At 36.4% G+C, this 25,591-nt stretch overlaps 1 protein-coding gene across 1 annotated transcript in view; it reads left to right on the forward strand.

Annotated features, from left to right (window-relative positions):
• Nucleotides 1-25,591, forward strand: part of STK3 (serine/threonine kinase 3) — a 210,217-nt gene that overhangs the window by 111,521 nt on the left and 73,105 nt on the right. Inside the window, exons 7-8 of the mRNA XM_070392037.1 lie at nt 6,279-6,416; nt 12,421-12,546. Of these exons, the coding sequence (XP_070248138.1) occupies nt 6,279-6,416; nt 12,421-12,546 (264 nt within the window). The remainder of the gene's footprint in view (nt 1-6,278; nt 6,417-12,420; nt 12,547-25,591) is intronic.

Here is a 25,591-nt window from a genome sequence, read left to right on the forward strand (position 1 = left end):
ACAACATTTACCTACACAATCTAGTGTCATTTACCTGCAGTTTGAGGTCAGTCTATATAGGGGCTTATGTAGGTGCTTTGAACTGTTTTTGCAGAGATGAGAGTTCAAATTTATTTTATTCTTTAATTTGGAGTAGCAGGTGGTTTTGTGTGCCTTTTCCAGCAGCCAATATTAACCCCATTTTCCCCATCCTTAAAACCAGATTAGTTTCGGCTTCAACTATGGAGCTGTCTGAGATTAATTAGTTTATTTACAGAAGAGTTTTGTTTTCTAGCACTCCATTGTTTGCTGTTTGTTCCATATGTGTTAATCCCCCCCCCCCCCCCCAGTTGACTGTGAGCTCTGTGCGTCTGAGACATGTATCTTATTTTTAAAAATCTGTAATAGCAAGGCTTACATAGATATTTATGGGGTCCATCAAGTAGAGTAGATAATTGAACCAGGCTAGGTGGGGCCCGTGTAAAAGAGGGAATGTGCATCCTGGGAAAAATCAGTCTAATTCCAGCAGGGTCTTACCTTATGGGATTATGAGCTTGATGTTGCCCAAACGAAGTATAGGCCTATGGCCTATCAGTTTGCTGCTTCTTTATTAGAACATAGTTCTGAACTCACAGAAAGTACTTGATATATATTTTCATTTGATAGATGCTTATTGTGTCATAAAACTGGCTATCTTAGATGTAGTATCAGATATAAGGTGTGTAAGAATGTTTTTTCCCATGAAAGGATTTTCCCTTTTTGAAAGAAGATACATACAGTATTACAGAGATTAATTCTTACCCTGGAGTCAGTAGACTTGAATATTGAATCTACACTGCTTTATCTACAGAAAATCCTTTGGGCCACTTTTCAAGTTGGAAACCAGTAATAGCACATTATAGTAAATTACTGAATATTGAGAGGGCTTTCAAAAGAATGATAGGGTGAATTGTTAGAATTCCTGAGTGACTTTTGTAATGAAGGTGTCTGTTTTTCATTTCTTGAGTTCTGGAGTAATCTTTTGTTCTTTCTTTTCCACCCCTCCCAAACAGTGTTGTTAGGATGTACTCTTGGTTCTCATACCCAATTTCTTCCATTCCATTCCTGTAGGTACCGTCTTAGTTGAACTCTTTATTATTCATCTTGGGACATCTACACTAGCCCCTAACTGCCTTTTTTATTCCATATATAGAGTATCTCTAGGCTTTTGTTTTTTTGTGTGTTTTTTAAAATATCTACTTCTTGGGCATAAACAAACTGATTAACAGCGTATTAGTATATATTAGGAAAAAAAAAAAGAAACCTTTCAGCTGTATACTTTCTTGCTGACCAAACTCCATATCCTCATTCCCCTTCTAATCTTCTCATTTCCTAGTCCCCTACAGCGTATCAGCTTGCTCTCTGCTCCTCCCAACAGCCTTATTCCATGCTCCCACTTTCCCTTATGTTATTTCTTTTAAGGGAAAGACCTCTCCTCTTTATGCCTTATATCATTTCTTCTATTATTGTAGTATTCTTTAATTATTTTACTGCTTGTTCTTTCATTACAGACTAGGTTAGGTAGTGGCTGTATTTCCTGTGCATCTTTAAACTCCGTGTAGCGCCTAACACCATGCTTTGTGTGCAACAGGTATTCATTCACAAACATTTCTGAGCTCAATTATTGCATTACATTTTCCCTCATTCTTATTTTTTTTTATTGTGGTAAAGTATATACCATAAAAATTAACCCTTTTAACCATTTTTAAGTGTACAGTTGTGTAAACAAGTTTATTTACATTGCTGTACAACGGTCACACTGTCCATCTCCAGGATGCTTTCATTTTCCCTGACCGAAATTCTGTGCACATTAAGCACTGACTCCCCATTCCCTCCACCCCCTGGAAACCACCACTATACTCTCTGTCTCTATGAATTTGACTATTTTAAGCACCTCTTGAGGTATCAATGCAATATTTGTCTTTTTGTGACTGGCTCATTTCACGCAATATAATGTTTTCAAGGTTTATCTGTGTTGTTGCATGTGTCAAAATTTTCTTCCTTTCCAAGTTTGAATACTATTCCATTGTGTGTGTGTGTGTGTGTGTGTGTGTGTGTGTGTGTGTGTTTTGTTTATCCCTTCATCTGTCAGTGGGTTACTTCTACCTTTTGGCTATTGTGAATAATGCTGCTATAAACATAAGTGTACAAATATGTGTTCTAGTTCCTGCTTTCCCTTCTTTTGGGTATACTGGTATACCCAGGAGTAGGATTGCTGGATCATATGGTAATTCTGTGTTTAATTTTCTAAGGAATTACCATACTGTTTTTCATAGCAGCTGCACCATTTTACATCTTCACCAGCAATGTGTGAGGATTCCAATTGTCCTACATCTTTGCCACCACTTTTTTTTAAATTTTATTTTTTAACAATAACCATGCTAATGGATGTGAGTGGTATCTCATAGTTGTGTGTGTGTGTTATTTTATTTATTTTTTTATGTTCTTTTTTTCTTTTTCTTTATTGATTAAGGTATTACATATGTGTCCTTATCCCCCATTGCCTCCCCAACACCCCCCCGCCCCTGCTTGTGCCCTCACCCCCCTAGTGTCTGTGTCCATTGGTTATGCTTGCATACAAGTCTTTTAGTTGATCTCTCCCCTTTCCCCCAACCCTCTCCTGCCTTCACTCTGAGGTTTGATGGTCTGATCGATGATTCTCCATCTCTGGATCAGTTTTTGTTCATCAGTTTATGTTGTTCATTATATTCCACAAATGAGTGAGATCATGTGATATTTATCTTTCTCCAACTGACTTATTTTGTTAACATAATGCTCTTCAGGTCATAGGTTTGATGTGCATTTCTCTAATGACTAAATGCTGAGTATCTTTTCATGTGTTTATTGGCCACTTGTATATGTTTGGAGAAATATCTAAGTTCCATGCTCATTTTTTAATTGAGTTGTTTGGTATTTTTGTTGTTGAACTGTAAGAGTTCTCTATATATGCTGAGTATTAACCCATTTGCAAATATTTTCTTCCATTGTCAATTACATTTTTCCTCTGTTGATAGTGCTTTGATGCACAAAAGTTTTAAATTTTTAAAAAATTGTTGATGTCCCCCATAATACCCACCTCTACCCAGGCTCTGCCGCCCCTCCCTCTGGCCTTTACCACACTGTTGTCTGTGTCCATGGGCTGTGTATATATGTTCTTTGGCTAATCTCATCATCCTGTCTCACCCAGCTCCCTCCCCTCTGGAATCTATCAGCCTGTTTCATGTATCCATGCCTCTGGTTCTGTTTTGTTCATTAGTTTATTTTATTCATTAGATTCCATACATAAGTAAGATCATGTGATGTTTGTCTTTCTCTGACTGGCTTATTTTGCTTAGCATAATAATATTCAGGTCCATCTATGCTATTGCAAAGGGTAAAAATTCCTTCTTTCCAGCAGTGTAGTATTCTGTTGTGTAAATGTACCACAACTTTTTTACCTACTCATCTTCTGATGGGTATGGGCTGTTGCCAGATCTTGGCTATTGTAAATAATGCTGCTATGAACATAGGGGTGTTTATATTCTTTTTTATTGGTATTTCAGGAGTCTTAGAATATATTTCCAGAAGTGGGATTGCTGGGTTTGATGCAGTCCAATTTATCAAATTTTTTTTTGGCCTGGATTTTTGGTGTCAGATCCAAGATATCATTGTGAAATTCAGTGTCATGATACTTTCCCCCTACATTTTCTGCTAAGGGTTTTATAGTTTTAGGTCTTATGGATAGGTCATTGACATATGTTGAATTTTTTTATATGGTATAATGTAGTTATCCAAATTCATTTCTATTGCAGTCTTTCCAGAACCATTTATTGAAAAGATAATGTTTTCTCTACTGAATAGCCTTTTCAAATTCATATTTGATTGAATAATCTTCAACTTTATTGACTGACACAGGTGTGATTGTAGCAAGTTTTAAGATGTTTCTTCTCATTGTCTTGTCTGAAGGCTTAAAACTTGCTTATGCTTTTTACCCCACTTGGAAATAAGACAAGGACCTGGAAAACATATAAGTTGAAAACAGAATCATCATTTATCATCTCTTTATCCTCTTAGTAGCTGTTTGTTTAGTTTTAGTAACCTGCTTTTGTGCTTTTCCTTCTTGCTTCTTGAAGCATAGTAGATGTGTTAGGATGCTTTGCTAATTTTTTTAATGAAGGCTCTTTTGTAGGTCCAATACTGTTTTTAAGTCACTTAGTCCCCCTCTGGATTTTTGGTTTCTTTTCTGTTAAATGACAAGATTGAGCTAAATGATCTGTCATATATCTTTTATTTTTAATATATTTTTATTGATTTCAGAGAGGAAGGGAGAGGGAGAGAGAGATAGAAACATCAATGATGAGAGAGAATCTTGATTGGCTGGCTGTCTCCTGCATGTCCACCACTGGGGATTGAGCCCGCAACTTGGGCTTGTGCCTCTGACTGGAATTGAAACTGGGAACCTTCAGTCTGCAGGCCAATGCTCTATCTACTGAGCTAAATTAGCTAGAGCTGTCATATATCTTTTATTGTGCAAATTCTATGATTCTAAGAACTTATGGTGACTTTTGAACAATTAATAAAAATCCAATGGAAAGTATAACAATTTTATTCTATCAAAGGAATATATTAAAATTGGTATCTCCCCAAATAGTTCATTTTTGTTGACAGTTTTTATGTTTTCTCCATATATAAACAGAAGTAAACATAGGTATGGTTAGTTTCTTTCAGTGGTAAAAACTTTGTTTCTAGGCATTCCTGTGGTTTATAGTATTACCATTTTAATTTTCTTTATGCATTAACGAGAAGGGAGATAAGTTCATGAACATGATTTTGTTTGCACATGAAGAGAGAAGACCACTAAAAGCCAGGTGAAAAATTGAGTATAGAACAGAAACATACACCTGTCTTCTGGAGAATTAGAGAATTCTGTAGTCGAAAGGAAGTTTTTGTATGCTTCACATGAACACATCTTTATGAGGCCCATGTTTGGAGGCTACACGTGCATATATTGATTAAGATTGCCCAAAAGCCATTTTTTCCTCATCTCACATGTTTTGATTGCATAATTATATAAGCTTACCTATTAAACGACAATTAGTTATAATTTGGCTAAATTAATGTTGCTTTGTAAAATTTTTGTCATTGCCATGTTTGCTTCTTGTCTTTTTTATATAATGTGGAAATGAAAATGATAGCTAGTATTTATTGAGTGCTTGATACATTTGGTTTAAATTTATTATTGTTTTCATATCTTTAATAACTTTTCTCAAAGGAAATGATGTTTTAGTAATGGTATTTTATCAGGAACAATTCTAGATGCCCAGGAGAAAAGTTAATTCATTACATACAGTGATTTGCTAAGAACATTAGGGATTGATTCTCTGGGTTGAAAAAGGGTGACTGGATAGCTGAGAGGACAGTGATGACAGGGAGGATTTTTAGAGCTTTTGAACTGTGAACTTTCTGGATGTATTATCATCAGTACTAAGTTATTTTTTTTAAATATATTTTATTGATTTTTTTACAGAGAGGAAGGGAGAGAGATAGAGAGTTAGAAACATCGATGAGAGAGAAACATCGATCAGCTGCCTCCTGCACATCTCCTACTGGGGATGTGCCCGCAACCCAGGTACATGCCCCTGACCGGAATCGAACCCGGGACCCTTGAGTCCGCAGGCCGACGCTCTATCCACTGAGCCAAACTGGTTTCGGCAGTACTAAGTTATTAATACTAAATTAAATCACTAGTAATAAATCAAAGTGGTATATTAGCTTTAAAACTTTTCATTTGGAATACTGACATATATATTTGGAAAGAGAAAAGTATTGCCCCTATTAAGTATTATTTCAAATACAGCAATAAATATTCTGGATTGCAAAAGGAAATTGGACTGCAGTGATACTTATATAAAACTGAAATGGGAACTAAATCTGGCATGCAATAGCAAAATTAGGGGATGTATCTATTTAACCAGAGAATGTCCTTAGTTTGGTAAGAGGGTTAGAAATGCAATCTTCTTTGGAGACTGATTAAAAATAATAGATAAAATAAAGAATGATGTGCTCAATGAGCTGCAATTCAAATAGAGGAAATTTAATGGGAAATGATTACATTAGTAGCAGATGGACTTGCTTCCTGAATTGTAATCTTACTGGAAATCCTAGAACCACTTACATTTGTTTTTCAGATTTAGAGTCTGATAGAAAGATAGATGAAGAGATTTAGTTGGTGTGTTATTGTGATTCTTACTGTGTCTTTTGGATATTTCATTTTTTACTAGGCTATTTTTATGATTCCCACAAATCCACCACCAACATTCAGGAAGCCAGAACTCTGGTCTGATGATTTCACCGATTTTGTTAAAAAGTGCCTAGTGAAGAATCCTGAGCAGAGAGCTACTGCAACACAGCTTTTACAGGTCAGTGCTTATGCCACCAAGGGAAGAATGTGTTCTTTATATCTTTTAGCTTTCTGACCTTAAGTAGGATGGTCTTGAGTCTCCTTAACTGATTTCTAAAGACATAAACCTCCCAGGAAATGTGGATTGATACACATCCTTCCTCACACCTCCATCCACCGTCTCCATTCTTCTGTATGTTCTCTGTGTCTCATTTTCTTCTTTTCTTTTTCAAGTTAGTGTTCTCTTTTCCCTTTTTTTCTGTGTGTTGTTGTTATTATTGTCAACTCTTTCCCCCTAAAGTTGCTTTAAAACAAAACTTCCTAGGATTCTCCTTTCAGAACCCTATCTCCTCCATCGTTAGTTTCTTTTTTTCCCCCTGATGTTTTCTTTGACCCAGCATTTCTTCTTTGACCTGCTCTAAGATATGTAAATACAAGATCCCTGAACTCTTTGAAAAGATCACTTGTAAATATTGGTTACAAGATTACCTAAATGAAGAGTTTCAGTATCTCTGCTACAAATAGTCTTGTATTTACAGTGTCAGGTCGTATTTTTTTTTTTATTTGCCTTGAAATTCAGTGCAAATAGAAATAATGTAATACTTTCAGTAAGTATTTGTGAGTCTTCATTTTCCCCAACAGAATTGGCTCAGACCTCTAAGCTATTAATACTAGTAAATGTGTCTCACATTAACAAAACTTGATATTTGGAAAATAATTCTTTTTATTAAATCACAAAAGGATTCAAAGCATGGTTCTTATAAAAAGCAATTTTTCTAAAGTACTGTTTAAACAAGTATTTGTTGAGGCGTATAAGAAACAGGTTCTTAAGTACAGTATAATGTTTATTGCTATGAAAATAAAACTAGTACTCATTCTCCATTGAAGGCAATTTAGCATTGTCTTACTAAAGTAAAATGTTAAATATTCTTTGACCCAGTAATTACACTTGTAGAAATTTACTTTATAGAAAAATTTAACCATGTGTGAAATAACATGTGTAAAAATATTCATAGAACATTATAATGGCAAAAGATTGGAAACAATATTAAAAAACTTTCAACAAATTAAAAACAATTTAAGCTCCATTGAGATGAGTGATTGGCAAAATACACACAGGCACACATACATATATGTAAATGTGCATATGCCAGTGGTTATGGTGGAGTAGCTCTGAAAAAATAAGCAGGAAACTGGCCTCCAGAGAAGGTAACTGTGGCTGAGAAGCAGGAGTGGAATCGAAACTTAACTTTTTTGTTGAGTGCTGTTTTTGAGCCTTTTGAGTTTTTTGTTATATGCAAATAGTACCTTTCAAAAATTAATTAACTGAAACATTTATTTTGAAATATTGTCAGATATCCAAGGAGTTTTTGTGCACATAAATCAAAGACCTATTAGTATTATCATGTTGAGTATCTAAATTATTAAACACCAAGGAAGGCAAGAAAGGAGAAAAACACACACAGGAAAGTGAGTCAGCACAAAATATGATGGTGGAGGTAAATTGAAATATATCTGATAGCTGATTTTTGGATAGTTTAACCAGTATTTCTTTCTAGTCTTTCTCCCATAACCTTTTCTAATCTTTCTAAGAAAATATTCTGTTGTTTTTAACTTAGAGTTTTTAGGATTGAAAAGCATTTAAGAAGTATTCTAGTATAATTTCCTAATTTTGTGGATGAGGATACTGAAGCACAGAAAGGTTAAATGACACTGAAGAGCACATTGATTAAATCATTATTCCAGGTTTATTCCATTTGTCCACTAATCCCAATTTTCATCCTTTCTCTACTCTGCTTTCTGCCCAACAAACTTCTGACTTAAGTTTTTTTATGTAGGATAATTATCTTTAGTTTCATTAGAGTCTAATTACTGTCTGATAGGCATATAAGTCCAGGGGCGAGAGGCACATTTTATCTGACACCATCTGAGTAGGATTGAATGCCCTCCAGAGGGTGGAAGTATAGCTTCCCCACTCAGCCTTTGCTGGTGGAGTTGGAGCCAATGTTTTTCTGTGATGTTTGGCTGGAGTAGGATGGTTATTGTCTAGAAGTTTTGTCTTGTTAGCTGTCCCTTTCCTGATTTTTTGGCTCAAGAGAGAAGGCTGTTGTAGGAGCTTTTTTAGATTGTGTCTCTTAGTGGTTCTGGGTTGCTGGCTTTTCCAGTACCCGGTCTAGGATAAAGGAGATAAAAAGAAAACCCATGGAACTCACAGCTGTGTTTTTCCTCAAGTCCCACAGTCCCTAGCCAGTTTGCTGCCTTCTCCCCATTTTTTCAGAGTTTTCCTATGTTTGTTTTATATACAATGTCCAGGGTTCTAGCTGCACTTTAATGGAGAGGTATAGGGAATTGCCTTTAGTTCTGCCTTTTGATTATGTTATTCTTGATATATTTTTATGTTTGACTAAAATTTTATTGTCTGTCTTTGACTTTTAACCCAAGTTTTTTCAATACGCCTCTTGAGGAAACCTGAGTTGGATTTATTTAAGTGTATGTCTCATGTAGAAAGCATGCAGTTGGATTTATCTTATGAACTCAGTGTCTTTTAGTAACTAAAATACTACTTAATAGAAATTCAACCCATTTATTTACAGTAGTATATGCAAATAACATTTTAATCACAATTGACATTTTTTTTTTTGCCAAATTGTTTTCTCTGGTGTTTCTTGTTGTCATTTTTTAATGTTGCCTTGCATTTTTTTATTTTACCACCTGTTACTTTAAAGTATTCTTTAAGAATCTGCCAGAATGTCTGATAAAACTTCTCTTCTGACTATTGAGAATGCTCAAATAATATGGCCTTGTTCTTCCAATAGCCTTTTAACTTTATTAGCCAGTTCCTCTTTGTTGTCAAAATAACATTGGTAGTGGTTATGTAGAAAAAACACACGAGTACAAATGAAATCAGACATATCGAGGATTCAAGATTAAGAACGTTAAACACTATAGACGAATGGTAGCAAGCACTGGGCAGTCAGTTCACACTTAACTGCACAGAAGTGAAAGTTTGCAGTAGACTGGATGAACCATGTATGTGCTTTGGCATTTCTTAAAGGTAACACTGTGGCTTGGAGGATTGGCTCATAATTTCCCCTGAAAAGATAAGGCATAATACAATTTGAGGTTTCTGTACTCTTTAAAAGAGATATAATTCTATTGTTTCCAAGTTTTTGCAGTGTTGGTCTTCTTCTACTGTTAGTATATATAGTGACTAAATCCTTCTTAAGAGTACTTTCATCAGATTCACTTTTCTCCATTGTGGCATCTGATTTTTTAACCTAGGTTCTAATAATTCACACCTTTATTATTACAGTTTCTCCTCCCTCTATTTTTCTTTTAAAGGCTCAGTCAGGACATGTTTCTATTGATTTTACTGAGAGAGAAAAGGGGGAGGGGTAGAGAGAGTGAGAGAAATAGGGGGGGGGGGAGAGAGAGAGAGAGAGAGAGAGAGACAGACATCGATTGCTTTCTTGTGTGCTCCTACTGGGGATCAAACCCCCAACTCAGGTATGTGCCTGTGACCCTTCAGTGCATGGGACGACACTACAGCCAACTGAGCCACACCAGCCAGGGCTCTCCTCACTCTATTTTGTTTCTACATTATACTGCAGGATTATGCTATCAAAGACATTCTTTTCCTTATATTATTCTCTTGTTTATATAATTAAAATGGCTCTCAAACAAAATTCAGGCATTTCATCCAAAGCATGTATGCTTCTTGCCCCACTGTTGCTTGTATCTAAATTCACATAACACCATTTCTCTAAATGTTTCTGTCTTGACAAGACAGATTTTCCTACTGTGTTCTAACATACACTCCCTGTCTTGGTGTGTTTGTGCATATTGTTCATATTTTCCTCCTCCCTAAAATGATCTATTTATTTTGAATGAGGCATCTGAGATTGTCTTACCTATTCATCTCTTAATTGTATAGGCTGTGCCAACCCATCATAAATGTAACTTGTATGTCACATTTTAATTTTTTTGTGTGTGTTTGTGTTTTATTCCTTATTTTAGATAAGTTTCTTAAGGGCAAAGAACATATCTTCAGGTGTGTGTGTGTGTGTGTGTGTGTGTGTGTGTGTGTGTATGACCTTCCATCAGTGTTTCTCAAAAATGTTCAGTGTAGGGCTGGAGTTCCTTCCTTGTTGTACCACCATTGTCTAGGTCATTATCTTTGTCTGCTCTCCAGCTTGGCAGAAAGAAGAGAAGTCATGGAAGAGTGCACACAGTGTTTTAAGGCCCAGGTTAGGAAGTGGAGCACACCACCAAGATTTCCATTCCGTTTTGTTCCATTCCATTCGGTTCCGTTCCGTTCCCAGAACTTAGTCTCCTAGCCACAGCCAGCTGAGTGGGGGACTAAGAAAGGTAGGATCTAGCTGGGCTACTGGGCACCTAGCCACAACTCTATTTTGGTGGAACCAGGAGTCTACCACAGCTATGTTAATGGAACTCAAGTTATCTGGTGATTAGTCTATAACTGTTATAAAATAATTTATTGGTTCTTTGCTATTGATTCTATTATTTCTGTAATCTGGTCAATTCTTGCTCATACTTTCCTCAAATGATATATGTTCACCATTTTAAAGCCTCTTCCACATATCTGTAATTTCTTCTTTAGCACTAAAATTGTTTTGTCTTTGAGAATATTTTTGTGTTCTTTATTAAATAACTCAGCTTTTACCTGGGTCTATTTACTGACAGTTAATTATGAAAATTACATTTTGAAGCTGTATTGCCTCCAAATAAGATAATCTTTCCCAATTATACTTTTAATCTTACCCTCTGTTTCTCTCACAGTCTTCCCTCTCAATAAAAAATCATCAAAAATACAGGTCTGTTCTGGTGGTTTCTGTTCTGTTTACCAGATTTGTAATAAATTCAGATATTTTTGTTAAATTAGCGTAGAATAAAAAAAATGAAAAGTTATTTTTCTATATTATAGATATGAAACAATATTCATGTTCTGAAAACATTTTATTGCCATTTTTTTCCTCCATTGGGAATGATTACATTTTCAATACCTAATAAAATAGGAAATATGTAAAAGAAGTAAGAAAATAGTTGCCTTCTTTTGACCACTTATTCTGGCTATCAGCTTATTAAGGTTAATTAAAATCTGTAACTAATACATAATTTTATTTTTATATGTAATGTAATCACCAATTCTTTAAAAACAATTTTATCTTTTTTCCAACCTACTTTAAACTCCCTTTGGATAATTATATCTATGAGGTAGTTTTCATTAATGTAGTTTTACTAGCAGGATTGCATTTTTGTGTTTGTGCTTTAATGGTTTTTAAAAACAAGTAAACCAAAAAGTAAAATTTTATTTCTAAAGCACCTGACTTATTCTATGTTTTTAAAAAATTTTTGTTAATCTTGAACCAAGGATATTTTTTCCAGTCATTTTGAGAGAGAGTGGAAGGGTAACGGTTTGGGGGGGCGGGGGGAGAGAAAGAAAGAGATGTGAGAGAGGCACGTTGATCATTTGCCTCCCAAATGTGCCCCAACTGGGATGTGGGTTCAAACCTGCAACCCAGGCAAAATCCCTTGACTGGAAATTGAAACTACAACCCTTCCGCATGCAGGCTGGTGCTCTAACCATTGTACTACACTGGTTAGGGCAATATTCTCTATTTTTTAAAATATATTTTTATTGATTTCAGAGAGGAAGGGAGAGGGAAGATAGATAGAAACATCAATGATGAGAGAGGATCATTGATTGGCTGTCTCCTGCGTGCCTCTTCCTGGGGATCAAGCCCCCTACTGGGGATCGGCCAGGCATGTGCCCTTGACCGGAATTGAACCTGGGACCCTTCAGTCCTCAGGCTGACACTCTATCCACTGAGCCAAACCAGCTAGGGCAGTATTCTCTATTCTTAACCTATACATTTAATTCTGGATGAAAGAACAATCATTGAAGATCCTGGTTTGCATTTATTTACATGTTGTTTTAACATCTTTTAGATATAATTCAGATAAATCTTTTAAAATTATACCTTTGAATCTTACTTTTCTAGCATCCTTTTATCAAGAATGCAAAGCCTGTATCGATTTTAAGAGACCTGATTGCAGAAGCTATGGAGATCAAAGCTAAAAGACATGAAGAACAGCAGCGAGAATTGGAAGAGGAGGAAGAAAATTCGGTTCGTAATTACCCTCAAAAAATTGATTTTTTTCTTCTGAGTCATTTTTCTATAATTTTTTTCTTTATATCAATAGCACTTACTGTTTCATTATACAAATGAGGTACTCTTCATTAAATCTCAAAATATGCTTAGTTTGCATTAAATATTTATTATCTTTTTCTGATATCTTAAGAATTAGTGATTAGTGGCTTATAAGGTCTGCACAGTATCTAGGAGTGCCACACTAGAAGATGAGTTACTAGAGAAGCAGGAGGGACATTTAAGGAACTAGTTTTTTCCATTTACAGTGCATTTTAAAAACAAAACTGGAGAGGAAGCAAGATTAAAACTAGGATTTTTACTTTTAAGTTTTCATGTTCCTTTATTAATACTTTAATCTCACTGTTCAGTCAAATATTTATTAGTACTTTTAAAAGTAAACAATATTGTCTTAGCAGTTATACAATTTCTGATAAGGTTATGTCAGATTTGAGATAGAAGTATTGATTGCAAATTGAAATTCTTTAAAAAGGAATTGATTACTTGTTTTCTCTAATTTCCCCCTTATCATTAAACCATAATTCAAAAAAAAAAAATCCCTACTCAGTATTACATAGTCACAACCATGTAAACACACAATATATTGTGATTGTATATTCTTTTTGTGATTTCTATAGCTACTAATTTTCTTAGCTTTTATACTGTTGTTTGTTGTTAATTTTTCTATGTATGTATTACTAATTTGTTCTCAAAGGCTACATCTCCACATTCTCTGCAGGAGCTGTAAACTCCCCTTTCAAACACAGAACATTTATTAGTGTTATACTTTTTCCTTGACTCATTCTGTAGCCTCTGTCCTCCTCTAACCTGAACTGATTGCTTTCTAGTCTTGAGCAGCTGTCATCCCCAATACTTCCCTTCAACATTATCCTAGGAATTCCTTTTTCTTCTCTTGTGTAATGGATCCCCTGTTTCCTGGATCATGTCTTTCTCATTTTACTTCCTTATTTTGATTAACTATTTCTCCCAGGAGCTTCCCAACATGAGCAGTTTTTTTTTCAGGCCTTATATTTCTGACTGTGTCTCAGTTCTACCTTTACTGTTGATTGAGTATAAAATTCTGGTTGCCAGAGGAGGAGAGGGTTGGAGGACTGGGTGAAAAAGCAGAAGAGGTTAAGAATACTAATTGGTAGTTACAAAATAGTCATGAGGATGTATAGTACAGCATAGGGAATGTAGTCAGCAATATTGTGATTACTATGTATGGTTCCAGGTGGGTATTAGAAATATTAGAGGGAACACTTTGTAAAGTATATGATTGTCTAACCATGATGCTGTACACCTGATGCCAATCCTATCTAATAAAGAGGGAATATGCTAATTGACCCTCATGCTGTCCCAAAGATGGCGGTGCCCACAGCCAATAAGGAGGGAATATGCTAATTGACCTGCCCTCAAAGATGGCAGCGCCCACAGCCAATAAGGAGGGAATATGCTAATTGACTGTCCCGCCCTCAAAGATGGTTGCGCCCACAGCCACAAGATGGCGGCACTCAGTCTTCTCAGTCCTGCCTGGGCGGCAGGCGCGTGGCAATGCCGAGTCCACCCCGCACGCCTGCCTACAGAGTCCCCCAGTCCCCTCAGTCCCCCAACTGCCCAGGGCCAGCTCAAGGCACAAGCAAGCCTCAGATGGCGGCCGCCCAGCCACCCAGGGCTGCCCGAGGCTTATACTGCCGGCATTGGCAGCAGCAGAGGTGTGATGGGGCATCGCCTTCCCCTGATCGCTGGGTCACCTCCCGCCCTTGAGGGCTCCTGGACTGTGAGAGGGGGCAGACCAGGCTGAGGGACACCCCCTCCAGTGCATGAATTTTCATGCACCGGGCCTCTAGTATATAATAATATTAAAAGTAGACTAATTGAGAAATAAAATAATATTAAGAAAAAAATTCTGGGTATAAAGTTCTGCATTAATGTTCCCCTAACATTTTGAAAGCCTTGGTATATTTTCTAACTTACCAGTATTGGTGATGACAAGACAGATGATATTCTGATGCCTAATTCTTTTAATATTTTATGGAAGTTTTTTAGATCTTCACTTTCTCCCTGTTATTTAAAATTTTCATGCTGATGTGCCTTGGTGGAGATCTTTCTCATTCATTGTGTGGAGTGTCTTTTGGCCAATTTAAATTTGTGTAATAGGTGTCCTGTAGGGCCCAGTGGCTCAGCCTCCCTAGTCACCTGAGCTGGGCACTCTTGGTTGTCCCTGTGTAGGCTGTGTACACAGTCTTGTTGTAGTTGAGCCTTGATTGGCGTCACTGGGAGGAGTTGTCGTCACTGGGAGGAATTGGCCTCCAGGCCAGGTGGCTGTGAGGACCAGCTGTGTCTACAATAGAAGAGCTTATATGCAGGAGACACCCCTATGAAGCAGGACTTGCTTCAGTGGGGCTTTGGTGCTCACTGAGTCTGTCCCTTGAGTGTGTTGCTTGTAGATGTGTAGAGTTGTAATATGTTATGGTCGAAGCTGTTCACCAGGTGACTGGCTCTGGGGCCTCTAGGGGAGGTCCAAAGTCAGCCATTGCCTGAGGCCACCCGGCAGGAGCTACAGAGAGATATCTGCAGATGGCTGCTATTTGTATTGGGCTAGGAAGTGCCCAGGCAAAGCCCAGCTGTGAAGCAAGTCAGGCTGGTATTAGTGCTGGGTCTTGGGCCTTTTATTGATAGCTTTGGGGTATGCTGATTCCAGCTGCTGCTTGTTTAAGAGATTTTAGCAAAGCCTGAAGCCTGAGTCAGGACAGGCCATTCTTATGGAAAAGCAGCTGCAAACAGCTTGGGTGGGGCAGCAAATTGAATGGGGCAAGGTCTCAGGAAATCACCAGGGTGGAGCAAACAATGTGGGCCATGCTGATGGAAACTCAGATATGGCTGCCAGTCAGCTCTGTGATGGGGGAGGTTCTGCCTCAGGAACAATCACCCCTGTGAGCACCCCTGTCTGGGAGAAAGCTGCCCCCATGTTCCTGCCCCAATGTCAAACAGTCCAGTTCCTCACTGTATGTCCCTGGATTACTCCAAAGCCATTGCCTGGCGGTGGGGCTTGGAGGAATCGGGACGTGTAAGTTTGTATGCTGGACATTAAAAAGTACACCTGGGACTCTAGCAGTCTTAAAATTGGATTCTGTGAGTCTTCAAATTTTATTCTTCTTATTCAGTATTGTGTTAACTATTCTAGGTATTTTGCCTTTCTATATAATCTTTAGAATAATTTTGTCCACATTTACAAATTAGCTTGTTGGAATTTTTATTGGGATTGAATTGAATCTATACATTAAATTAGGAAGAAATTATATTGAGTTTTCCAGTCCATTAACATGGAATGTATTTATTTAGAGCTTTGATTTCGTTCTTCAGTGCACATAGATTCTGTACACATAATGTTAGACCTAAATGTGTTTTAGTGCTATTAAAAATGTTTTTCTATTACAAATTCTAATTATTTATTGCTGGTATTTAGAAAGCAAATGATTTTTTTATATTGCCCTTATATCCTGTGACCTTGCTATACTCATTATTTCCTGGAGTTTTGGGGTACATTCTTTAAAATTTTCTACTTTCATGTTATCTATGAATAAAGGTAGTTTTATTTCTTTCCAATTTTTATAACTTATTTTTCTCTTGTTTTACTGCACTCTAGATTTCAATTTCCTTCTAACTTTAATATGTTTCTGTATCTTCACTACGTTTTTCATTCTCCCTGTTTCAGAGGATATACCTTTTTTCCATTCATAAAAATTTGTACAGAAGAAAAATTAGACATGGTATTTGCCTGCAAAAAGATTGCAGTCTAGTGGGGAAGGCTACAAATGAACTGATAGCTGATCAAAGTGCAGCATGATAATACTGTGATAGAGATATGCATAAAGAGCAGGACTTCTTTTATTGCCCCTTGATTTCCAACTTCCTACTCCCTTAAAAGGCCCCTCTCTGATTGCCTTTTCAGTCAATCATGTTATCCTTAGGGCCTTCTCCTAGGCTTTCTCCTAGGGCTTTCTTCTAGGGCCTTACTCCTCAGCCTAAAAATGTAGTTGTATTTTGACCATTAAAAAAAAGGGAACAAATCAGCAACAATATGTTCTCAACCGAACTTCTCGATAGAATAGTCAGAGACTTTGTTTCTTCTCCACATACTGTGCTGTGCCTGAAACACTCCAGCAGCTCTCTTTCTAGGGCAGCTTTCTGAGTGAGATGAGATCACGTCAGCATTGGTTTAATTTGAGGCACCCATGGGTCATCCACATCATGTTGTGTAGCAGGCAGTTGACTATGCAAGTTTGAATCACAAGGGAGAACTCAGACAATTAGAGAAACAGCAGGTTTTCTGCAGCTAATAGAGAAACCATCAGCAAAGATGGGATTGCTCAAAAAGTTTTTAAAGAAAAGCATAGGTTCTGCATTTTCCTAGACTACTTACTTAACCCTCATTTTCCTGCTTAACTCATCCTTCAGGAGTCATCCTCGTCATTGACTCCTCTGGAAAGGGAGACCTTCCCTAATGCTCCTCCACGTCCAGTTAGGCCAGTGCCCACCCTGCTCCCTTAAAGTATTTATCTCACTGTATTTTATTTTCTACTTTCTAACTCCACCAAACTGTACATTTCTTAAGGACAAATATTATATCTTAGCACATTGCCTGGCATACAGTAAGTGTTTACATATAAATACTTAATTGATACTTATTAAATCAATAAATGTATGTATAGAATTGCTTTATAATAGGTTTTACTTTACCCCTTATTATTTAGTATTAGAGGCCTGGTGCACAAATTCGTGCAAGGGTGGGGTCCCTCCGTCTGGCTAGTGATCAGGGCTGATCGGGGCTGTCTCACCCAGTCCTGATCGGGGGCCCATTGGTGCCAGTCGGTGGGGGGAGGGGCCATGGGAGGTTGGCCGGCTGTGTGAGGTTGGCTGTGGGAATGCACTGACCAGCAGGGGGCACTCCTGTGTTGAGTATCTGCCCCCTGGTGGTCAGTGCATGTCATAGCAACTGGTTGTTCTGCTGTTTGGTCAATTTCCACATTAGCCTTTTATTATATAGGAGGATAGTGCCATAAGAGTATCATCAACATAGGATGTATTTGCATTTTAAAATAATAAGGTGTGTAATGAATAGTATGTGAAATATTTGATCAGCTGTGCTTAAATCAAACATGTGATAAGTAAAGCGTGTCCCCAAAAATGCATACACCTTTAGTAGCTGATAGCTCAGTTGATGTTTCTTTCTTTTCAGATTTAATCCATTGGAATTAATAATTACTCACAGTGTATATACATTTTTGGAGGGACACCTTGTATTTGGTTTGGGGGCATTTTTTGTTGTTGTTATTGTTGCCTTGACACTCCTCTGCTCCAGAATTTCATTTGTATCATGAATTTCAGTAGTGTAAACTGCATGTTAAAATTAATATTGTTAATTTATTGTGCTTCAATTGTATGTTTTGGAAACTGACTTCTTAAAGTCATTTTATATTATAATTTCTAAGTTTATGCAAGTGATATTTCTTTTGCTAAGTATGTATTAAAGTTTCTGCTTGCTATTAATAATTATCATAATGGAACAGAAAAGGAGTAAGAGAAAGAAAGAATAAGAAAAAGAAATTGTTTTCAAAGATAAATTAGCCCTTAGTTATATTTGCTCTAGGAACATAAGGTTATAATTATAAATCTTTTTATATAAATGCAGTTTAGAATGCAGTGATAAAGTAATATGAATATTTGATATTTCCTATTACTGAATATAAGCAACATGCCCCTAGAAACATAGATATTGCTTAGTTAAAAATAGAATTTAACGTGCCTCATTAGTGTGGCTCAGCGGTTGAGGGTCAACCTATGAACCAGGAGGTTAACGGTTTGATTCCCAGTCAGGACACATGCCCGGATTTCGAGCTCAATACCCGGTAGAGGGCATGCAGGAGGCAGCCAATTGATGCTTCTCATCATTGATGTTTCTCTCTCTCTCCCTCTCTGAAATCAATAAAAATATATTTTAAACATATTTCTGTTTTACTCATTGACAGTGGTGATGGCATTTTAAACTATATCCTATTCCTAGGATATGTTTATTGATTTTTAGATAGAGAGGAAGATTATACATATATATATATATATATAGAGAGAGAGAGAGAGAGAGAGAGAGAGAGAGAAATAGCGATGTGAAAGAATCACTGATCAGTTGCCTCCCGTATGTACCCCAACCTAGGCATGTGCCCTGACCAGGAATCGAACCCACAACCTTTTGGTGTATAGGGCAATGCTCCAACCAGCTGAGCCACCTGGCCAAAGCTAAAATATGTCAGTTTTTTTTAAAGTCATTGTCCACTAGTCAATTTCTTAAAGGTACTGATATGTTAGTAAATGTAATAATCTGTTTTGTGAACCGGTTTTATCTATGTAAGTCTCCAATTGATTTGTCCTAGTCTTTTGTCTTTGGTGCCCTCTTGTGGATTTTTTTATAAACTTCTTGTAACAACAGTTTTTAAAGGTGTTACTTTTATTTTAAAATACTTGATTTTTATAATTTTCTTTATATTTTGTTAATCTTTTGACAAGCCTTTGGCTGTGAGAGGAAAAAAAAGTCATGTTTAAGGTTGCTTTTACTTTTAATTTACTCTGTTGTATATTAATATTGTGCACATGGGATGTAGGATAATCTTTTGTTCGGAAACTTTTAATATAATGCCAAGAACTTGTGCAGTCTTGCTCCATTGAGCCTCTGAAGTCCTGCCCACACGCCTTCTCACCATTTAGGCTTGTTGTACTGATGAACAAGTCTTTTATGACTCTTGGAGATCCTGAAAGCTTTAATGGAACTTTAAAACATGCCTGTGAACATGCAAAGGCATTAGGATCTATGAAAGCTGAAATTTCTGTTTGATAGGGACAGGTATGTCAAAGACAGCAGCTGAGTAAGCTCTTATGCTGCTTTTGCAGTGAAATAGAAGGACCACCTACTTATAACAATGAAAAGAAAGTTCATTCTTTGTACAGATTTTCAGATACTGCAAATCTTAGTAATTTTTAACTGGTAGATAATTTATTTGCTTTCAGCCTGTCAAACATTGAAGCATTGCTTAATAATTATCTGCTTATTAAGTAGTTAATTATCTGCTCTAATTACTTAAGAGCAAGTATTTGAAGGAGAATACTTTTGATGTTTTCTCAGTACTGCTGAGCTCAGTTTGGCTTGAATATGATACTGAGACCAGAGTTTACCAGTTGACCCTACTGTGGGCCTTTCACTTGTAACAGAGGAACAATAGATACTACAGGGTATATTGATAACAGGGCAATGGAGTCAATGCTATCCTTTACCATATGTGGAAACAGAATTTGGGTCAGGCAATAGTTTCACTTTGCTTTTAGAGAGAGTGTTTTTACTTTAATGGTACATAGGGCTCATCCATGTTGTGAAAAATACAAGCGAATGTGCAATAGGACCCTTTGATTTTTGCCTTTTTTACTTCAATAATTGAAATTCATTTATTGACACAGGCTAGCATGTTAACATAATCAGCAACCCCTGATTTAGTGATGCACAAGGAGAGAAGTAAAAGATTCCTGGCACGGTTTTCCCCAATTTTATGCTCACTTCCTTGAAGTTGCATTGCACATGCTGTGCTGATCTATTTGACTCTTTCATCACAAATTAATAATCATTTCTCAGTGCCTTTATTATACTAGTATGCTGAAGTAGCAAATTTCATTAAGTCATTTTTTCATTACAAATAATTGGCATTATCTATTTTGTACTCTGTCGTCATCATTTCAAATTAGAATCTTTTACAATTTCCTCTTTAGAGTCAGTTTGGTCTCTTTAGGTTCATAATATTGGAGTTATCTTTGATCCATTATATTTGAGTGTCCAGCAAGTTTCTAGAATATTTTGATTCTTTCATGATTTCTTTCGGATTTGACTTGTCATTTCTGTTTCTATGTGACCTTTCTTAGTATAGGCTCTAATTACTTCAAATCTGTATTTCAATAACCTTCTGATTCCAGTCTTTTTGTCTCCAGTCTTCTTCTCTAATTCATCCTTTAGTTTCCCAGGTTCCTATCACTCCTCTGCCAAGCAATTTATGCTGCTTCCCACTGTTTAAAGTACTCTATAAGCTGTAGGCCATCCCTTAATGCAACCAAACTTACTGTTTTCCATTCTAGCTAGACTATTTCTACCTTTGTGTTTGTTATCTTTTTTAAATCTAGAATGTTATTTATTTATTTTATTTAGCAAGGCAAATATCTTTGCTCTAGAATGTTATTTTTAAAAATCTACTCTTTTCTGTCTTTCTCCTAGAAATCTTTATCTTAGAAAGATCCAGCTTTCTAAGGGGACTAATGTAATTCTTAGTAGCAAGGGAATCTCAGTTCTATTGTGTCTTGTTTCTACCCATTCTCAGTAACTTGTTTATTTTTTTATTTTTTAAAATATATTTTATTGATTTTTTACAGAGAGGAAGGGAGAGGGATAGAGAGTTAGAAACATCAATCAGCTGCCTCCTGCACACCCCCTGCTGGGGATGTGCCCCCAACCAAGGTATGTGCCCTTGACTGGAATCGAACCTGGGACCCTTCAGTTCGCAGGCCGACGCTCTATCCACTGTGCCAACCGGCTAGGGCAGTAACTTGTTTATTAATTGTTTATCTTTTGGATTGTGAGCTCAAGTTTAGCTGGATTTTATCTCCGAATGATGTGAGTTCTGGGTTAAAGGATGAGTATGAATCCAAGTAGTGTAGGTTTTTGTTTCCATCAGCCCTCGGGATGTTTCGGTACTGGGACTGCTTTAGGTTAATTTCTCATATGGGGTCTATCCACATAGACCACGAGGATAATGTTAGAAAGCCCAAACCCATGCCTGTACATTCTAAAGGGAAGCACCATCACCAGTCCACTCCTCCTCATCTTTACCTATAGCCCATGTGAGACAGACAAGTTTGCATGTCATCTTCTTCACCTCTGAGTACATTTTTTTCCTGTTCATCTTTTCACTGACGATATAGACCTTCAAGAGTCCCAATCTTTAACAGGGGTTTCAGTTCTATGTTAGAGAGAACCCCAAAATGTGTTTCTTGTTCCCCTTTATCCACTAAAACAGATACCCCATCATCACAGGCCCCTAAGGCAGCCCTCAGGTCAGATTTAGTTTATTTTCACTCTGATTTCCAGTTGTTTGGGGCCCGTGGGGATTCCCTCAATATATTAAAAGCTCTGTGATGCATTTATAGCATGTTTGTTATGTTTGCTGTCAGTGCCATCCCTGATTAGCACCTCTAAGAGGTTTTAAATAATCTGGACAGACTGTAATATTGCTACTTTTTGTATAACTGGTTCACTTAAATATCTTACACATTCATTTTTTTCCTGAAAATAATTTTTTCATGCTATAGCAGAATGCATACTCCTTAGAATTGTTTAGTTGAATGAAAGCCATGAAAATCACTGCTTTATACCATTGAGCTTCAACCTTTTTAATCTCATGGCACACATAAACTAATTGCTAAAATTCACAGCACACCAAAAAATGTTATATTTTTTGCCAATCTTACAAAAAAGTAGGTATAATTTTGATTGATTTACAAAAAAATAGTAATAGCAAATACTTCCTATTTTTTGCTCCAAAGTGACTTTTTAAAAAGTCAGGAGCCTATACTTGTATATAAATAAGGATTTCTGGTGCCAAGAATTAACCAATCAGACACAACCTTATTATGCAACACAACCAGTAAGATACAACTCTATTATATGACCTATATATTTATGGTTCAAGATAGGGCATTTAACCCGGCTGTCATGGCTCAGTGGTTGAGCATTGACCTATGAACCAGGAGGTCACGGTTCGATTCCCAGTCAGGGCACATGCCTGGGTTGTGGGCTTGGTCCCCATTAGGGAGGCATGTAGGAGGCAACGGATCAATGATTCTCTCTCATCATTAATGTTTATCTCTCTCTCCCTCTCTGAAATCAATAAAATATATATTATATTTTTAGAAAAGACAGGGCATTCACACCAGATGGCTATTGTTGTGTTGGCTGTTGTCAATTCTAATTTAACAGTCAAAGGGAAAAGAGGTTAGTGCACCTGACTAAATACCCAGGTATTGCATGTTTTAAAAATTCTTGTGGCACATTGTTTGAAAATTGCTCTCTATACTGGTAATGTCCTGTTATGTATTGCATTGGCAGTGCAGATATATTTAATATTATTTCAGGAAGAGAAATAAAATAATAAGAATTTTTTCAATGATAAAGATACCTATTTAAGAATAGTTGAACAATCTCAATGTTGCAAATGACAAATGCTTTCTAAAACATTTGTGTTCATATCCTTAAAATCAGACAAGTAGTAGTTGCCAATCCTTTAAGGTAGTAGGTATTGCAAATGTAAAGATACCTAATGTAGTCTCTGATTATTTCTCAGACTGTTGTAGCATAAATCTGTCTTAGCAATGGAGTAGGATTTCCTAATAATGTTTTCAAATATTTGTATTCCATGTGGATTTTATGATTCATAACCTGGATTATCATCAGTACTCTGTTTTGCATTCCTGGCACATGATGACCACTGATTGAAAATGCTATTGTATTCCTTACTGGAATTGGCTGCTTTCTACAGTGGGAAGCATCTGTTCTGCAGACCTTTTTCTATGAAGTATCAACATGTTTTTCTTCTGCTTTTCTTCTGTGAGGAATAACAGAGTACATATAAATGAAGTATAGCTTTAGAAAAACTTTGTAAATATATATTTTATTATAAAAAGTATCAAATGAAATTTTAACAATAATGTATAATATCAAGTTTTTCAGAATTAATGATTTTCAAAAAGTAGAAAGTGTTGCTGAAGAGTTTTTAATACCATCACCAAATGAGTTTTCTAATTTAATACAATCCAGTTCTCGTTCCATCTGGACTTCATTAATTACTGTTTGAGTGCCATTGTCTCATTAGTGAATTGAGTGCTCACTTTTTTTCATTGCTATTTTTTTTTTTTTTACTGACAATTTGTAAATTAGATTAGCATCCTTTAGCAAAGTGACTATGCAAGTAAAAATATGCCCTGGCTAGTGTGGCTCAGATTAGAGTGTCACCTTACACACCAAAGGGTCTCAGGTTTGATTCCTGGTCAAGGGCACGTACCTGAGTTGCAGGTTTAATTCCCAGTCCCAGATCAGGTGTGTGGGAGTTAACCAATCGATGTATTTCTCACACTGATCTTTTTCTCTCTCTCTCTCTTTCTCTCTTGTCTTCCTCCCCTTACCCCTCTCTCCCCTCTCTCTCAAAAATTCAATGGGAAAAAAATACATCCTCAAGTGAGGATTAACAAAATAATAATAAACAGTAAAGCAATCATTCCCTACTTGATTCAGTGTTTTGATAATTTTATAGATTATCTAAGCCAATTGTGTGAATCCAGAGGTGCAGGTTTCATTATCCCTCTGTATATTCATCTCTAATATAGAACATAGGAAGACTCAAAGTATTATTTCACACCAACCAGATGTTATGTTTCTTGTTAAGTTTAATGGTCACAGCACTGAATCTTATAAGGATAAGAGACAATGACTCACACATATAAAAATAGATTTAGTGTTTTGGGAATAAACTGGTTGTAACCACGATAAAATATTAATCTAACAGTAGATTTTTTAAAAGAACTGATAGAATATCCAACTTTTCCCTCCCTCCCTTATTCACTTACTCCCTCTTCAGTGGGATCTACTGGGAAGAGTAAATCCCAACTTTTTGTAAAATTCGCTTTTTAAACAAGTACAAATCAGTTTATTTATGTATGTTAGTTTCTTCATCTCTTTTTTTATTAAATATTTTTTATTGATTTCAGAGATGAAGAGAGAGAGAGAGATAGAAACATTAATGATGAGAGAGAATCATTAATCAGCACCTCCTACATACTATATACTGGGTATTGAACCTGCAACCCGGGCATGTGTCCTGACCGGGAATGGAGTTGTGATTTCCTAGTTTATAGGTCAACGCTCAACCACTTAGCCACGCTGGCCTGACGTTTTTTCATCTCTTAACTTAGCAAAATGAAAAGTGCTCTAGCTAACCTGTAATATAAATTAAATTAGACTTGAGAAATTCTGTAGATAACTTAAAAGCCTTATTCAGTTGGAAATTAGATCTTGGGCTTTCGAATTAGAATGACCTGGTTAGAATCCTTGCTCCTCCACTTATTTGTTGTATGACCTTGGATAAATTATTAGACCCATTTAAACTTCAGGTGTATTATTTGTACAATGGGGATAATAATATCTCACAGGATTAATAAGAGGGTACAATGGGAGTAGCCTACAATAAATCCTTAGCATAGTGTTAATAACTCATTGATGATGACTATTTTAATCATTGTTAGATTAATGATTAAATGTAATTCTAGTTAATAGCATTATTTTCTTCCTAAAGTTTCTTCAGTAGTCATTCTATTTTTTAAAATAATAAGTAGGTTTAAATAAAGCCCTACACTAGAACCTTACATGGCATTGTCCTTGGTCCTGTGTTTTAGCACCACCTCAAAGTGAGGGCTTTACCATTCATTTAATAGATTATGTAATTAGACTAAGGCTTTGTACTGGATACCAGGAATATAACTGTTAACAAGATCTGGTTACTGCCCTTATAGATTTTAGAGACTAATGGGAGATTTGGACAAGTCAGATGTACAGACAACTACAGTTTTGTGTCATAAGTGTATGATCAGCAAAAGCACAAGGTGCTATGGCAGTATAAAAGTATGACACCTAATTCAGTCTCTCGTTTTTGAGCTGAGTAGTTCTATTGTGAGAAAGAAGTTGTACTATAAAGTACCCACTCAAATTTATTTACATATGTTACATACCTAGTCTACTCATCCTTCAAAACCTAGGTTAAAGGCAGCCTCCTCTGTAAGGCTTTCTTCACTTATTAAAGGCAGAGCCAGAGGCTCTATTCTTGATACTCCCATTGTACTTGCCAACACTTTTCTTACAGCACTTAGAATACCTTGTAATTTATTG

This window comes from Myotis yumanensis, unplaced genomic scaffold, assembly GCF_028538775.1.
Source record: "Myotis yumanensis isolate MYYU_CA2020_CCGP unplaced genomic scaffold, mMyoYum1.0.hap1 SCAF_15, whole genome shotgun sequence".
NCBI lineage: Eukaryota > Metazoa > Chordata > Mammalia > Chiroptera > Vespertilionidae > Myotis > Myotis yumanensis.